This window comes from Misgurnus anguillicaudatus, chromosome 1 (genome assembly GCF_027580225.2).
Source record: "Misgurnus anguillicaudatus chromosome 1, ASM2758022v2, whole genome shotgun sequence".
Taxonomy (NCBI): domain Eukaryota; kingdom Metazoa; phylum Chordata; class Actinopteri; order Cypriniformes; family Cobitidae; genus Misgurnus; species Misgurnus anguillicaudatus.
The window spans coordinates 11,192,914-11,211,608 of record NC_073337.2 but is presented as its reverse complement, the minus strand read 5'-3'; the positions used below and the strand labels follow the sequence as shown (position 1 = coordinate 11,211,608).

The 18,695-nt window shown below is 39.7% G+C and overlaps 2 protein-coding genes across 2 annotated transcripts in view; both read left to right on the top strand.

The window, feature by feature from the left end:
• Positions 1-18,695, top strand: part of LOC129432543 (protein mono-ADP-ribosyltransferase PARP12) — a 164,730-nt gene that overhangs the window by 22,305 nt on the left and 123,730 nt on the right. The gene's annotated exons all lie outside the window — the stretch shown is intronic.
• The window catches only part of syn3 (synapsin III), an 84,746-nt gene that overhangs the window by 13,797 nt on the left and 52,254 nt on the right, over positions 1-18,695 (top strand). Inside the window, exon 3 of the mRNA XM_055190685.2 lies at positions 3,195-3,252. Within this exon, the coding sequence (XP_055046660.2) occupies positions 3,195-3,252 (58 nt within the window). The remainder of the gene's footprint in view (positions 1-3,194; positions 3,253-18,695) is intronic.

Genomic DNA, 18,695 nt, shown 5'->3' with positions numbered 1-18,695 from the left:
TAAGTTTAGTGCATATACCCAATGTCGATACCTCAAATTAGGGCTGGGTGGTATAGCCTAAAAAATTATGGTTACATTTTTTTCCCATATCAGTCGATATCAATAACTATCATGATAAATGACAAATCTTTATTCCTCTCAAATTTAAAGGCAGATTTTTTATTCTAAATAAAAGTTGTAAAAACCAGACAGTTAATTGTGGTTTTAAACATGACAAATACTTTCCAAACAGGGTAGAAGACTACTCATCTTGGTTTACTTTTTACGGCATCTGTATGAAATGTAAATATATTAGTTATGAAATTGTCTGTTAACAATCTATGACTTAACATTAGCAATAAATACAAACTTAACTTAAAATAAACCTATGTAGCAATATAAAAAGAAATAGTAAAATTACAAAATTACATAATATAGCTAAAATTAAACTAAAATTACCTTGAAAGCTAAAACACATTATAATACAGTGAGAGGCTTTATCTTACTGATGTTTATTGTACGCAAGGTAAAATTTGATCCTTTTCTGTGTTCGTTTTCCAAAAATGCACTTTACATGAACGTGTGGTTGAGTATGCGCCGTCTCTTAAAATAAGTAAGGTTTATTTTCTAAAATATTTAATGGTACTCTCCTCATTATCACGTCAATTCTGTGAAAGCACATTTATTTTACTGGATTTTACAAATATCAGACCCAACCTGGTCCCAGCTGAGCTTTAGTTGTAAAAGTTTAGAGCCTAACCAACTCTGGTTAGACATCAGGGTTTCAGATCCAAGTTTACCCATGAAGACCTTTACTTTAGGGCCTTTACAGTTTTTGATGTTGTCTTTGTACAATTGCAATTTTTTTTCTGAAATTAAAAAAAACAACTGGCAAATTTCCGTAAACTGTCTGAATACTTTCTCCTTTAAATTTTTTTAAAGGGGAACACAAAAGGTAAATAATTTGCGAAATACACAAAATATGTATGTATTTGAATGGAAACAGACTGGAGACAGCAGAGAACTAACTTCGCTAACTTTTTTAACGCATATTTACATTCTCGATAACAAAACTGTTAATCTCTTAACTGATTCTGTCTGTCTGCCAGCTCTGTGTCTATCTGTCTCTCTGTCTGCTCTGTGTCTCTCGTGTTTGTTTGTTTGTCTGTCTGTCTGCCAGCTCTCTGTCTGTCTGTCTGTCTCTCTGTCTGTCTGTCTGTCAGCTTTGTGTCTCTCTGTCTGTCTCAGTCTGTCTGTCTGCTCTGTGTCTCTCGTGTTTGTTTGTCTGTCTGTCTGTCTGCCAGCTCTCTGTCTGTCTGTCTGTCTCTCTGTCTGTCTGTCTGTCTGTCAGCTTTGTGTCTCTCTGTCTGTCTCAGTCTGTCTGTCTGCTCTGTGTCTCTCTGTCTGTCTGTCTGTCTGTCTGTCTCTCTGTCTGTCTGTCTGTCAGCTTTGTGTCTCTCTGTCTGTCTCAGTCTGTCTGTCTGCTCTGTGTCTCTCGTGTTTGTTTGTCTGTCAACTTTGTGTCTCTCTGTCTGTCTGCCTGTCAGCTCAGTGTCTTTTTGTCTGCCTGCCAGCTTTCTGTCTGTCTCTCTGTCTGTCTTGTCAGCGTGTCTGTCTGTCTTTCTGTCTGCCAGCTCTCTGTCAACTTTGTGTCTCTATGTCTGTCTGCCAGTCAGCTTAGTGTCTGTCTGTCTCTCTGTCTCTGGCTGTCTTTCTGTCTGTCTCTCTGTCTGCATGTCTCTCTGGCTGTCTCTCTGTCTTCGTATCTGTCTTTCTGTCTCTCTGTCTGCGTGTCTGTCTGCCAGCTCTCTGTCAACTTTGTGTCTCTCTGTCTGTCTGCCTGTCAGCTCAGTGTCTTTTTGTCTGCCTGCCAGCTTTCTGTCTGTCTCTCTGTCTGTCTTGTCTGTGTGTGTGTCTGTCTGTCTGTCTTTCTGTCTGCCAGCTCACTGTCAACTTTGTGTCTCTCTGTCTGTCTGCTTAGTGTCTGTCTGTCTGTCTCTCTCTCTGTCTGTCTGTCTCTCTCTGTCTGTCTGTCTCTTTGTCTGCGTGTCTGTCTGTCTTTCTCTCTGTCTGCGTGTCTGTCTGTCTTTCTCACTGTCTGTGTGTCTGTCTGTCTCTCTGTCTGTCTGTCTGTCTGTCTGTCTGTCTCTCTGTATGTCTTGTCTCTCTGTCTTTCTATCGGTCTGTCCTGTTTGTATGTTTGTCTGTGTCTGTCTCTCTGTCTGTCTATCTGTCAGCTTTGTGTCTTTCTCTGTCTCTCTGTCTGTCTGCCAGCTTTCTGTCTGTCTCTCAGTTTGTCTGTCTGCTCTGTGTCTGTCTGTCTGTCTGTCTGTCAGCTCTGTGTCTCTCTGTTTGTCTGTCCTTCTCTTCCTCTGTTGGCATTCCTGAATGGAGTCAGGGAGTCGCTGGGAGACACATTCGGCCCCTGACAGACGCGGCCCCATTCCCAGCGCTTCCCTGCTTCACTGTGTGTAAGGACACAATCACTTTACAGCATGACATTGCTCTCTTCTGACTGTCTGTCTCTTACACTGTTTTTATGAAGCAGTCAAAGAGGAAAGCATTTGGTCTGTGGATGACAGCGATGTAGTTTCTGAGGGGTTTTTGCGGGTAGGCTACTCCCTAACAATACAAAACTACACCCCTCAATATTTATACAATGATTATTGAAAACATCTGTACAGTTAACAACATTTCGACCGCAATGCTCAAACCAAATCTATGGCCTTCGTTTCATGGATGATAATTGAGAGTTCTCTTATCTGAGTCACATTTATAAGTGATTATTGGGCAGTCGCAAACTAGTGGTTGGAAAGTCTTGCTTATAATTTTGAAGGTCACCAGTTCAAGTCTCACGGCCGGCAGGATGCGACTGAGGTGCTTTAACCCCAGTTGCTCCCCGGGTCACTACTCACTGGGATGAGGTTAAATCCAGAGGTCAAGTATGTCACACATTTTCATTTACAGTGTGCATTTGGCAGGTGCTTTGATACAAACTGACCTGCACCCCATTCAAGGTGTAAATATATATATATTTTTAGGATATGAACCCATGATCTTGTGGTTGCTAGCAGCAGACTTTATCGTGATTCATTGAGCTCAAGACTTGACTACAGATTCATGTGTGTTATTAAGAGTTACAGTAGCACTAATAATCAACATGAGCTCATTTATAGTAAGAATATGTGAATCACTGATGAGTGTTTCTCCTGCAGGGCAAAGTATTTCAGAGGACGGAAGCTGAATGGAGAATATGAGATTCGTGTTGAACAGGTATGTGTCTAACTCAAGTCTTTAATCTCTTTTAAACACTCAATCATGTGTGTCATGTAAAAGTGACTCAGTGTTGATGTTTAACACTCATTAACTCTGTGTAGGTGTTTCTTCTCATAAAATGTTGCTCATTCTGAAGTAAATTAGCCGCGTTTAAACAAACACAGTAAATGAAATGATTTCCACATGTGTCAATGCTTACCAGAAAGGGGAAAACCTTTTTCATTTGATCCTGTTATTATATTCTGCTACTAATATCTACTCTCACTACAGATATCTGTGTGTCTTTGTCGTGTTATACAGTGATGTTCAAAAAAGTAGCAGTGAGTGTACCAATAAAAGTAAATAAAGTGCAGAAATGTTATAAAATAAAGTTATTTCTTCTTTATTTGAAATGTATACTTTTTTCAACAATGCTGCTTTACCGGGGCAATCAGATAAGGGGCAATGAGACATGAGATGTGACCATCTGATCTGTGTGTGTTCATGTGTTTTGAAAGATGCGTGACTTTGGATCGCGATTTGAATGGAGGGTGGGATCGTGATTTCATTGCTAGTCGGCTACAGTTAGCATTTTTCAAAATGTGAAACCCTACCCTTAAACTTTACACTGCTATTATTTCAATCACTCCAATTTCAATTAATGATTCAATAACTCAGAAGAAGTAGTGTGGATATCATTACCAATGGCTCTTTTCTATTACACTACTATAGACGGTTTCAGCAGTAACAACAAAAACAACCAGCTTTCGTGGTCTGCACGTAACTTCTGGTAAACTCAGGTAAGAATAAATAACAATGAAGTACATTAAACGTAGTTTATTTATATAACAAACAAAATTAACAACACGTAGATTACCTAGAAAACCAAAACATTTTTTATTTTCGATGAGGTATTTGTTCAAGAGTCCAGTTTAGCAACTAGTCAGACCATTAAAAAACTGAAACCGGAAGTAACGTTCGGACCAGACGCATATCGCGTCACCGCACATGCGTCCGATGAAACCGTCTATCATTTCATATATCATATATTATTTCCAATGCAGAAATATTACTACTACGAATAACAGTGGATTAACAGGTTAATGATGTTGCACTGCTATTTTTGTGAACACCACTGTATATGTGTCTTTCACCTTCTTGGTATTAACTGTTGTGCAACAGCGTTGGCTTAAAGTACTGATGTTTAACCCACCCTGTGTCTAGACATTGACTGTGCCAGTGCACAGATAACATCTCTGTGTTACTGTACATCTGTTATCCATTGTACACACGTGTTTGAGTTTTCTTTCTAAAGTCGGGTGTGTTTCCTGAGTCCTGTGAAGACAAATACACAGGAAGCCCAGACAGACTCTATATAACATCTTAATGAGTTGAATTATACGGGCAGTAGAGGAATGTGTGTGTGTGTGTGTGTGTGTGTGTGTGTGTGTGTGTGTGTGTGTGTGTGTGTGTGTGTGTGTGTGTGTGTTAATAACACAACCAGCCATCGAGAGTCTCTCACATCACAGAACTGTTTACTCATCTTGTCAAGTATAAATGCATCCTTGTAACAAGAACAGTTTATAATCTACATTGTGTAAGGTACATTTAGAGAATTCAATATACAGTGACTCCAAAACAGTGCCTGAATCTAAGTTTAAATCAGGCGTATACATTTGTGAACATCATTGCATTAAATATTTAAGTTTGCTCTTCTTTGGCTCTTTACCTGTAATGTTTATTTGTTTTCAATCTTGCACTTCAGTGATGTTTGTGCTTAAAACCAAAAATATGAAGTAAAAAACAATGAGTCGAAGAAATAACTATATTGTGTAACTTCTGTACATTTAAGTGTTGTTGGGTTTAACTTGAAAGGAACAACCATACTGATAAAGAAAATGATTTTCTGTTGTGTGTATGTGCTGAGAATATTTTGACTGTGTTTAGGTGTTGTGTCTTTGAGCTGCATGCTTCACCAGCACTCACACATGATGCCGTATAAGGTGTCATCTGATGTATAGATGTGCCCTTACTAGGGAGCACACAAATTGCAAAGCCCTACATAGACAAGAAAATCTGTATAATGTATTTATATGTATTTTGTCCTTTAAAAGTCGACCTCAAATAACATCTATAATTTCCACTTTTGTACCAGGCCGTGCTCTCTCTCTCTCTCTCTCTCTCTCTTTCTCTCTCTCTCTCTACCAGCGCATATAGGTGTTAGAGAGAGAGAGAGAGAGAGAGAGAGAGAGAGAGAGAGAGAGATATGTAAGCAATAAGGTACGAGAGGCTGTGCTGTATCGTGAATAAGTAACGGCTGAAGGGCGTTGTTAGGCACGACGCGAAGCGGAGTGCCTGCAACCCCTTCAGCCGTTACTTATTCACGATACAGCACTTGCCTCGAGTACCTTATTGCTTTTATAAAACGTTTGCCACACAATATTAAAGTAAAAGAAATATTAGTGCAACTTTCATGAAGTTAAATCAATAAAAGCATTCCTTCCGCTAGAAAAAATAGTCCCTGACTGCGAACAATAACATGAAACCTCAAATAAAAACAACAAACTGTTCTCAAACTTTGTCTCATTATATGTTTATGTGTTGCTAAGGGTGTTGCTAAGGGCGCAGTGATATTAAATAGAACCGTTGGGTGAAGCAGTCATAGCAGTGTTTTATTGTGAATAAAGCACACCTATTGACCAATCAGAATCAAGGATTGGAACTAGCCGTTTTATAATTTTAATTATGCCATACTTTTTAATAAAAAGTACCTTCTATGTTGCATCTTCAAAAGTGCACAATAAAATGTGACACTGAATTTGAAACAGCACATTGTAATTTCTGGATCTATCATTAAAGTATTTATTAGTAATAAAGTGGAAAATTTGTAGAAATGTGAATATTTGGTTAGCATGTTGATTTACGTTGTGTGCCCCTAAATTATTTGGTTACGCCCCTAATTTTTTTTAGTTGGGGCCACTGTGCTCCTAGTGAAAAAAGTTAGTCTGGAGCCCTGAAACATGTGAATACGTGAAGACGTTCAACTCTGTGACATCGCAAATGACTGAAAAGTAATTGCAGGCTTCTGGAAAACAACTACAAAATTATCCAAGGATCATGACACAATTATCAAAATACACACTTTTTACTGCAGTAACCATATTTAAACGGGTACACTTTTAACATAGGTTTGTAAGGAACCTGAACATTTAGTCCTGCGTAATCAATTTTACTGTTGTGCAATTTAAAAAACTCCCCAGGTCCTTGGACTTTGCTTGGGGCCCCCAAAATGGTAAACATGTCACTGTGCGCGTTACCGCGCATTGCTGGTGGATAACCGAAAATGGGTATGTGGGCGTCACGATAGTGACAGCAATGGCAGTTCACCTGTCACACAGGTGGCCATCTTAATTATGCAGAACTTTAAGGCTTAATATAGTTTAAACGAATGAGTTAAAAATTCACCCCCCTCACAGTTGTCATGTAGAACAAAATTAGCTATATAGACCGAAATCTCTTTTTGTACCAGGCTGTAAACAAATTATTTCCTGCTGTAAAGTTGGTCATTTTAACATGGGGAATTAGGAATTGACTCCCTTTTGGAGCCAGCCTCTAGAGGCCCGTCAATGAATTGCAGTTTAAGTCACTTCCGTGTTGGCTTCATCAGAGAAATCGGAAGGTTGTCCCTCTGTCTCACCTCACTTGACCAGCTGCTGGATCTTATAAGTCTTCAGATAACTTACTCAGATGATGTTTGTTCTCCAGGTCTGAGGTTTATCTGTAGCTCTTAATAACCCTTCACAGAGCTCTCATGACCTGGACAGAACAACAGCACTTTGTGCTCATTTGTTTCTGTTTTTCTATAACCAGCGTCATTTTCTCCTCATTCTGTGTCCTGCTGATATTTGAGTGTTGATATATTTATTGACGCCAGTTAATGGGTATCACAAGTTTTTCAACTGAAGGTGAATATTGTTTTCTTCAGCGTTGTGCGTCAGGATGAGAACTGTTTTAAGTTCAGGTAATTGGTGGAACAGCAGAATTTACATTCCTTTGGGATGCGTGTTTGGCCTCGTGTTTGTTATGTGACTGTCGTGATGTTTTCTGGGCATGATGTGATGAGGACCATCTGCTCCCCAGACCTCACCTGAGCTCTTCTGTAGATCTCTGTACCTGATGAACTCCACATCTGGGAGTGATGCTGGACCTCAAAACATTTGTCCTCATGGTTTCTCTGGCATGCAGTTGCTATTCTTCACAGTTTCTCATATAGAGGCTGTCTGTTATTCTTTGCTAAATGAAATGCAGTGGATTTCAGAAAGTATTAAGTTACAATCAAGCTGAAGTTGATATGTGGTGGTTGATGTCCAGTATTGTGATGAATGTTTTTCTGTGTTTATAATGTTCTCTTGATGCTTGTGTTTATATTGGCAGAAGCTCTATTTCGTTTTTGGCAACAGGATCCTTAAATACTTTATTACAGCTTTAAATCAAGCTCATCTGCTGAATGACATTAATTTGTCTCTATGTGTAGAGCAAAACATCCATTTCCTGACAACATAAAACAGGCGTTTCTCTGAATGAAGGGTTATTATTCTACTTTATAACCAACACACACAGCAAATCGAGCATTTAGCATCACACTGTCCAGTAGGGGTGGGCGATATGACCAAAATTTTATTTCACAATAGGATTTATTTTATGTCATGATAAGAACGCTATGTGCCGGACGATATTTTCTTTTAATAAGGTTTTTATGTGATTAAAATATTTAATGCCATAGAATTTTCATAATTATCACAAAAAACGTATACATTCCTGTTGTTTTATGAGTGAAATACACAGTTGAAATAACGTTACCCATGGAAGTACACTAAATGTTAGTTTCTGTACACTAAATGTTAGGTTAGTGAACCAAGAAACACAGAGACTAAGAGAACTTAACCTCACAGTGTTTAACTCAACAAAAAAACAGACACCAACAGGGCCGGTGTCTATAATTTAGGAAAACAAATATTTTATCAAAACTTGTGGCTACCTGTAAGACTGTAACATTACAAAACAACACATCAGCATTAAGTTAGCATCACGTTAGCGTTGCATAACCATTTACAATATATCATTTCAGTTTTCTTTGGCTCCATAATGTAAACTAAAATTAGGCCTGCACAATAGGGATGTCCTGATCAGGTTTTTTGCCCTTGAGTCCGAGTCATTTGATTTTGAGTATCTGCCGATACTGAGTCCCGATCCGATACTTCTATAATACATTAAAAAAAGAATAAAGAAGAGCAAAAAAAAACAGACCCAGGATGTTCCTTATGTCATGCGCACGCGTTGCTGTTTCTGTGTGGAGTCAAAAGGGTCTAACTCTGTGCCAGCACATAACTATAGACGTGTTAAAAAATTATGAGAACATATATAGATGAGAACAGCGGTAACATGTTTAATACTGATGACAGCAAAGCCACTGGTGTGTTTCAATGACATTTTGGACCTCTGATAGGATTTTATAAGTTTCAGTTTTAACTTTAAAACCTGAACTTTAAATTATGCAAATCTATGAGTCTGACACACTATTATACCCCATGGTTCCATAACAACAACCCAACATTGGGTTATTTTTAACCCAGCATGGGGTAAATTTTGACCCAGCATGTGTTCTGTCGTGGGTGCCGCGCATGCACGAGTGTGAAGCCTATGAATGAAAACACATCATTATTCTCTTCTCGTCAGTTCACACGCACCAGCGCAGCACGTACACTGGTGCGGAGGAAGCAGAGCGAGACCTTAACCCCGGATTTTAAACCCTGCATATGTATTCGAGTCCTGATCGGGAGGTAACGTCCGATTCCGATTGAGTCTGAAACCACGTGATCAGGCCCGATTTCCGATCACGTGATCGGATCAGGGCATCCCTACTGCACAATAAATCACGTGTGATTGTGATGCGTATTTCGTCAGTAAAGCCAGTTCCTTGGTTAGTAGTGAATCGCCACCTGCTTTCAGATCCGGTAACTGGCAGCCGGTTCTGTGATGGCGATTTACTACTAATCAAGGAACCGGTTTACTGTCGAGATGCGTGTGAAAATCTTGTGCGATTTATTATGAAGCCCTACTAAAGTGAAAAGTTTACTTGTGTATTGTTCATTTGAGGTTGGACCCAACAAAGTAGGGACTGCAACATCTTTGATGAGTAGATTTTTGGATAAACCGGCATTAAACTGTGCAACATTGACGAAGCAGTCACTTGTGAAATGTTTTGAACAGATGGCTAAGGTCGAATGAATTGTTGTGGAATTTCCAAATAAATGAACATTGACCATTGGTCTCGTATATTAATGGTTTTCAGAAGCCTGTGCAAGAATTTAGTTTCCTGACATTCATCGATTGAAAAGCGGTTTTCTCGACATGGTGCGATATTCCTTGAGGGTTTGTTTGGCAAAAAGGGGGTGGTGGACGGTGACAGTGCTCGGGTTGGTGACTGAAGGCAGTGAGGCGTCACGTTTTACGGCTTGTAAAAAAGAAAGCTACTTCAAGCAGGCTGTGTGAATTTGACTTTTGAAACTTACTTAGCCCCTAAACCTCAGCTAACATGAAAAAGTCATGAAATTTCTGATTTGACAATATTGGACCTTTAACTTAGTGGTTGTGTTTATGCAGCTGGCCACATATCTTTCTCTGTTTCTACATTATTAAAAAAGAGCAACAGCTGCCCTACAAACTGTTTATACCTCAAGAACAATAATATGTTACCAAAATACTGTTATTGTACAGTCTTCGACCTAAGACTCATCACAGAGCTTGTGTGCTGTGTATATGTGTTGTGTTTAACCCTCACATGTGATTGGGTGAAAGTCACCTTGCTTTAGCTCTCATTAGCTTCAGATCCAAAAATACCTGCCAGGACTCCAGATGGGCTTTGAGCAGTGTGTGTGTGTTTGTTTCTGTCTGTGTGTGCATGTGTGTGTGTGTGTGTGTGTGTGTGTGTGTGTGTGTGTGTGTGTGTGTGTGTGTTTTTGTTTCTGTCTGTGTGTGTGCATGAGTGTGTGCGTGTAAATGATTGATTGTATGTGTTTTAGTGTAAAGCCCGTCATTTCAATCCCAGAGCACACAATGATAAATGTGTTGTTACATTTGTAGCTGTGAGTTTGGTGTTTGAAGACAGGGTTTCCTGCAGAAAATTGTTAGTTAAGGTGGTAGGGTTTTGCGGGTGGTTAGGGCCAAGGGCGTGGCAATCAAAGGCGCAGGGCGTATGCGTCATGATGAAAATTAAAATATTTTAATAAAATAAATAAATAAAATTTGAAGAAGCTATGACAAAAAATGAACACATACTAGATTATTAATGAATTAAATGTTTTTACCTCTAATGGGAACAGCTGCGTGATAAAGTGAAACTAAAGGGTTAATAAACACAAACTAAAGCAGATGTTGTAGAACGTCTGGCGAACGGTGATTGATAGCGCAAAAATTGTAAAAACTGATTATTTCCCACTATTAATTACATTATCTTATAGGAGTGTAACTACTGTAGCATGTAAATAATGCACATAAATAAAGTGAGCAAGAGCAGGTTGCTCAAACAACAAAATCACCAGCTAACTTACTTTAAAATTAGAAGAACTATAGACTAGTCTGCGCTATTCTCCGAGATGTTTTATCAACTGGCTAGTTATCCTCCAGACAGTGACGGTCCGAACCACGTCTTTCTCATTTCAGCCGTGTGCCGTGCGTCCCCTCATGAGGTGTGATCCACGTATCCGCTATTCTCCGAGATGCACTTGGCGGTCTTTTGTGCAGCGATTTTTTTTTTTTAAAGACCCAGTTAAGGCGGTAGGGTTACCAAGCTTAGGCGGGCCACCTTAACTGAAATATTCTGCGGGAAACCCTGGAAGATCAGAATTTTTTGTCCTTTCAGCCCTCTATGGACACCTTGAGGTTTGATTCACGTTTGGCTAGTAAATGTTTGATTTTAATTGTCAGGCTTTTTATATAGAATATAAGAAGGATGCAACTGTAAAAATAACATGCAACTAAAATAAAACATAGTTTTCTGTTTATATTATTCTTTATGCAAGTGTTTTTCTTCATTTAATGTGTTGTCCTCAACCAGACACATTTCTGTGTTATTATTGGAACAACACATTTTGTTTTGTTTTAACACATCTTGTGCTGTACCTTTTATTTAATTGAACACAACACATAATGTGTTAAAGTGACACTTCACCCATTTGCATTAAGCTTTGTATAGTTAGAACCCCAGTCATGTTTTTGAATGGTCATGCATAATTTCCTCAGTTGCCGCTGAGACAGATTTCAGTGTTGCACTTCCTTCTTTCAATGATGTAAAAATCATCATTTTGCATCATTGAAAGCAGAAAGTCCAATATCTTTGTTGAGGGGGTGAGATCATAAACACCCCTTTTCTCTGTCAAATAGGCACCAAATTTGAAATATATGTTACATTTCGACTACAAATATGACGTACTTCAATAAAGATTAATGTTTCTACGGGTGAAATGCTCCTTTAAATAGCGTAACACAAAACAATGTGTAAAAGATTAACACATCCTTTCTCAGAGTGCACAGATCAAAGGATAACATTTATGGGCAAGCATTTGCACAGCACATTGCATCAAACATTTTTAGTTTTTTACCAAGGTTAAAACATGAAGAGATAATTAAAACCAACAAAACCTCAGCACAATAAAGACTCTTTTAATTTCTTGTTTACATGTGAAACCTCTCTTCATGTTGTGATTGATAATGACATGAACTTAAATGTGTGAATCTGTAAATGTTGTGTTGACAGCTAGAGTAACTGTCTGTATAAATGAACAACTGATGTCAATCCTGTATTTTATTACCGTGTGACATCTGTATAGTGATGGATGTAAATATCAAATCTGTCACCTTCTATAGAAAATATTATAACAGTGAAGGACAGATCTTACAGCTGAATGTCAGGATTAAATCTTCAGCTCTTGACTGAGACTGTCAACATTCATTCATTCATTCATTCATTCATTCATTCATTCATTCATTCATTCATTCATTCATTCATTGAAGAACTGCAAGAAGAATTTACAGGAGAATCCAAAGACGATAATGAATCAAATGAAGTTGTTTGAGATGTCAGCATGCAGAGCTGAAATCCTGTGGAGTTTGATGTTAGTCAAGTCTTCATGGAGTTTAACATTTGTCCTTTAGTGTGATCAGTACAGATAGAGATGAAGGTTGAGGAGGGAAGTAAACAAAGATCAGCCGTTTGTCCTTTGGATCCTTTCCTGTTTTTCTTTCCCAGGGCAGGAACGGGTCCAAAACCAGCCTGAATATATTACCCGGACTGTAACCATGGCAGCTTGAACCTGGCACGGTTCCTTTACCCTCGGCCCATGCCGAATTGCTGCCGTTCCCTCGTCCGATCTAGCTGACGGGTGGACCTGCCTCTATACCGGCCGACCAATAGGAGTGAGCGATGAGCGTGTCCTCTGAGAAACACTGCTGATTGAGATTCCAAAGGTCTTCACCAGAGAAACAGTCACTGGATTGATTTGGCCAAAGTGTCGCTTTCTCTCTCTCTCTCTTTGTGTTTCTGATATATTTGTGTCTGTCTCTCTGTGCAGAGCCAATGCAGCCAAATGCACAGATGTTATGTGTCTGTAGAGAGGATGAGGGTGGGAAACGGTCCAAATCAATAAAAGCGACCTGCTGTTCTTTAAATGAGATGACAGAATCACCTCTGATACCTTCTGTTGGGTTCAGATAAAACTGCTGTTTGTCAATGTTTATACTGTAAGCACTGGACTTCACCGCCGGTGAGCGCTCTACTGATGTTTGTTTTTGAAGATGTTCATGCTTCACACACATGCTGTTGTACTGTATGACTCTTAATTAATAGTCTAAAGTTGAGTTAGGCATGTTATGCCGCCCTTAGTCACATTGCGAAGGCTGAGGTTCTTTTTCACAGATGTTTAATGCATTCATCGACATAGACACCAATACAGACATCAACTTCAACACCAACACCGTAGAACTGAATAAAAAAGACGAAATACACAACATATCACCAGTTACACATTCAGTTACATGGAAAACAAACAAATCACATTAAACTCTTAAATAAACAGAAAATATATCCACATACCACTTTTGCCTGCTTGTGAGCTAAGAGAGGGGGTTATATCTTGAATTTTCTTGGTTGGATGGCACATGATATAGATAGAAACACTCTTAAGTTAGCAATGCTTACATTGCTCCATCTCTTCATGTGGTTGACAAAACAGGAAGTGACATATAAAGGCATGATGGGAGTAAAATAAAATAACCAATAATCTCTTAGAAAAAATAAATCTTGCTCAAATAAACAACAATTCAGTATAGAAACACAATAAACATTAGAAAATAATCAAAATATCAAAATACACAAAATTAAATTAACCAAAAGTAACTTGTGTAAATGAGTGCTAAGGTACACAAATGCCATCTAGTGGAAAATAAACATTAAACACAGAAAACTTTGCGACAGCAAATACACTCCCACCATCACACAATGTGTGATTCTTAATCAAAGTTCTGAATGTTCAAGTAAATCAGCAGGAACTTACACACACCAAGGGGAAACATCGTATACACATTAGCATACATGTATTCTTATCAAACTTAACCCTTTAATCAGCTTCAAGAAGTAACACTGTTTTGTGTATAGGTCTTTCTAGGTAGACTGACTTACTTGTGCATGCACCCTTACTAACAAGAAGTTTAAGTCTTCTCACCCTTCCATCAGTTCCTGGGAAGACTTCTACTACTTTTGCTAGCTTCCATTGATTTCGTGGGGCCAAGTCATCTTGAAGTAGAACAATGTCATTTATCTTGGTGTTTCTCCTGCTCTTATTCCACTTACATCTTTGCTGCAAACTTAATAGATATTCCTTTCTCCACCTGGACCAAAACTCATTAGCCAAAAATTGAACTCTTTTCCATCTCTTCTGAAGATAGAGATCTTCCCTTACAAACTCTCCAGGAGGTGGTGCAATGATGGTAGGCTTCATTGTAAGTATATGGTTTGGCGTCAATGGTTCTGGTCCCACAGGATCATTGATATGTTCTAAGGTCAATGGTCGACTATTTACGATCGCCATTACTTCATACATAAATGTTCTTAAGGAAGAACTGTCCAGTCTCGCTGCAGACTGGTCTAGAATGGACGTCAGTACACTCCTTACAGTACGGATCTGTCTCTCCCAGACACCACCCATGTGACTGGAAGCGGGTGGGTTCATAACAAAGGTACAGCCTAACTCCTTCACACGTTCTTGGTCCATTTGCTTCATCAACTCTAGGAACTCTCTCTTTGCACCAATAAAGTTGGTACCTTGATCACTATGCAGCTGACTTACATTGCCACGTATAGAAATAAAGCAACGCAGTGCATTAAGAAAGGCATCAGTGCTAAGATCATCCAGCACCTCAAGATGAACAGCACGAGAACACATGCAGGTGAACAAGAGTCCGTATCTCTTCAACTCTCTCCTTCCCTCTTTAACATAAAATGGTCCGAAGCAATCCATGCCACTGTAAGTAAACGGAGCTGTAGCTTCCATCCTTTCCGGTGGCAGGTCAGCCATCCTTTGCTCCTGATTGCATTTCCTTAGCTTCCTACACTTAATGCATTTGTAGATGAAAGATGATACTTCACTACTGCATCCCAGGATCCAAACACCATTGGACCGGATTTCATTGATGGTCATGCCACGACCTTGATGTTGTACCTTCTCATGGAAGTGTTTGATGAGTAAATGAGATACATGATGCTTTTTAGGAAGAATGGCTGGATGCTTGATATGAGGGTGAAGTTCTGCCTTTGTCAATCTGCCTCCAACCCGTAAGATATCATGATCGTCGATAAATGGACTTAACTTGTAAAGCTTGTTATTTGAATGAACTTCTTTCCCTTGTCTTAGTGACTTGATTTCGTCACTGAACACCTCTTCTTGGACCGTATGAATTATGAATTGTTCAGCATTCATTCTTTCTTCAAGTGTTGTGGATTTGTTTGATCTTTCTTCCAAACCTTTCACACCCCTTACATAACGTTTGAGTCTTGCTATAGCTTTCACTGCTCTCTTCCAATCTGAAAACCCTCGTAGGCGATCTGAAAGAGACCATTCTTCATTTGCCTTTACCATAAGAACCTGTGCCCTTTTGATCTCTGGGTCTCCATCATCAATTTCTCCCACCATAATGTCTCCCTTAGGCAGTTCTTTTTGCCATAGAAAACTTGGACCAGTAAACCAATTCGAGCCCATGAGTTCCTTTACGCTGAGTCCACGAGAGGCATGATCCGCTGGGTTTTGATCTGAAGCAACATATCCCCATTGGCTAGGCTTAGTGCTTGTCCTGATCTGCTGAATTCGATTGGAGACAAATACATGGAACCGTCGTGCATCATTGTTAATATAACCAAGGACAACCTTGGAGTCGGTCCAGTAGTATTCACCAATGACATCCAATTCTAGTTCTCTTTTGAGCAGATCACCAATCCTTGTGGCGACCACTGCAGCTGAGAGCTCCAACCTGGGGATTGTCGTTACCTTTATTGGGGCAACCCTAGCTTTACCCATAACAAGAGTGCAGTAGACTTCTCCAGACTTGTTTACAGATCTAAGATATGAACCTACTCCATAGCCTGACACACTGGCGTCTGAAAAATGATGTAGCTCATATTGCTGGACATCCTTGAATGATGATGGCACATAACAACGTGCAATCTTTACCAAAGACAGGTTATGAAGGTCTCGCAGCCAAGCTTCCCAATGCGGCTTGAGGTCATCAGGAAGTGGTTCGTCCCAGCCCGTCTTGTCTTGACACATCCTTTGTAAGATTCTTTTCCCAACTAGAATGAAGGGAGCGATGAATCCAAGAGGATCAAAAATGGAAGCAACTGTAGACAAGACTCCTCTTCTAGTAAAAGGTTTTTCCTTTACTTGCACTCTGAAATGAAACTTGTCTGAAGTTATGCACCACTGAATTCCGAGCACTCTTTCTACTTTAGGTTGTTCTCCTAGGGCCAAGTCAAAGTCAGTCGCACCTTCAGTACATTCCCCCTTTGGAATTGTGGCAGTCACTTTCTTGCTGTTAGTGATGAATTTATGCAAGCGGAGCTTACCAGTATTGCAGAGATCCCTAGCTTCCTTTACAAGCTGGATTGCCTCTGCTTCAGTGTCCACACTTGCTAAGCCATCATCCACATAAAAATTACGTTGTATAAACTTTACTGTGGCTTGACTAAACTTGCCTTCACCTTGCGCAGCAAGATACTTGAGCCCAAAATTTGCACATCCAGGTGAGGAGGCAGCTCCAAACAAGTGGACTCTCATCCGAAAAACTGTTGGTGGGGTTTCCATGTTGCCTTCCTCCCACCATAAGAACCTGAGATAATCCCGATCCTTAGGAGCAACATAAAACTGGTGGAACATACGCTCGACATCGCACATAATGGCTAATTGCCCCTTTCGGAAACGACACAAGACCCCAACAAGAGTATTTGTGAGGTCAGGCCCAGTCAGTAGATGTTCATTCAGAGAAGTATTCTGAAATCTTGCAGAGCAATCAAAGACAATGCGAATCTTGCCTGGCTTCTGCGGGTTGTAAACCCCATGATGAGGTATATACCATACTGGCTGATTGTTTAACTGCATCTCTGGAACCTTTTCAGCATCGCCTCTTGCTATTATGTCTTTCATGAAAGCCAAGTAGTCCTTGTGGTATTGCTCATCCCTCTTTAAACGCTTCTCTAAGGATTTGAGTCTATGCTCTGCACACGCTTTGTTGTTTGGCAATTCTGGTCTCTCGCCCTTAAATGGCAATGGCATCTGATAGTGTCCATCTTGCGTTTGCTTAATGCCTTTGTTTAACTTTGCCAAAAACCTTAAGTCTTCTTGTGATGTAGAGACTTCCTCATTCTTCCTTTCAATGAAGTCAGACTCAAAAACTTTCAGTACCTCTGCTGGAGTGATCATTTCCTTAACCTTGTTCCTGTGTATAAAACAGACTTCAGACTTGAGCTTGTGAGATCTTTCACCAGCTGGAAGAACTTGCTTTAAGATAATCCTGTGACTCACACCAACTTCATCTTCATAGTTCTGTCTGTCATAATGGTTGTATCCAATGATACTCCAACCCAACACAGATCTTTGTGCAAACGGCTGATCTTCGTTACCGCTGAGAACATCTCTGGGGAGTAAGGCTTGAGGACAGTTATAGCCTATTAGCAAACCTACTTCACAGTCAAGTGCAGGAGCCATTTCATCTGCCAGATGTTCTAGATGAGGCCAATTCTTGGCGGTTTCACATGTTGGTATATGAGATCTATTGACAGGTATGTAGTCTCTAGTGTAGGTTGTTGGAAGTTTAATTTTCACTTCAGATTGAATTCCTCTTACTTGTAGTCCATTCAATTTGTGACTAGACACAACCTTTGTTTTGGACGTTATTGTAGAAATCTTGAGTTTGACTGGTTCTTTCTTTATACCAAGTGTCTCAGCTGTATTCTTTAGAATGAAAGTAGTGTCACTCTGTGTATCGAGCAAGGCGTACACTAAAATCTCCTTCCTTGGTTCAGCTGTTGTTGAGACATATACTGGAATGATCGATGAAGTATGAGTGTTGTTCCTTTCTTGAACTACTCTATTTGAAATCACAGGCTTCGACTCTTGTACCTTCTGTGATTCAACTGTTCTGTCTGCAGATCCGTGATTGACCTTTGATTGATCTTGAATGATTCTAGATCCTTGTCCTAGGTATTTATTTACACGATCCTGATGTAGGCATGTTGGGTGACATTTCTCACATTTATCACACACACTCCTAGCAGGGCAGACCTTTGAGTTATGACCAGTCTTAAGACAGCCAAAGCACAACTTTTCCGCCTGTACAAACTTCAATCTTTCTTCAACTGGTCTTTCCATAATCTTGCGACACTTATGAAGAGTGTGGCCATATCTCTTACAAAAGACACATATAATACTAGTCTTTTCACTGGAACTTGTGGTGAATGTCTTGGCAGTTGAGTTGCGATTCCGTTGGAACTTATACTTATCTTGATCAGTGTACTTGGTTCTTTCTTGCTCTGCTGGCTTTATTGCTTGAAGTGAGGTGATAGGATTGCATGCAATTCTAGCTTCTTTGTTGAGAAATTCAACAAAGTACTTGAAATCAGGGAATCTTCCACATTCATCTTGAAACTTGGTTGCTGCTCTATTCCAACGAGAACTTAACCATTCTGGCAATTTGGCTGATATCCTTTGATTTTCAACACAGTCATTTAGAGCCTGTAAACCTTGAACATAAGGCATGGCGGATTCAACACTGCTCAGGAAATCTACAAATTCACGGAGGTCTTTGGTTTCTTTGGTAGCAATCTTGTGCCATGACTGTATCTTGTCACGATATGACTT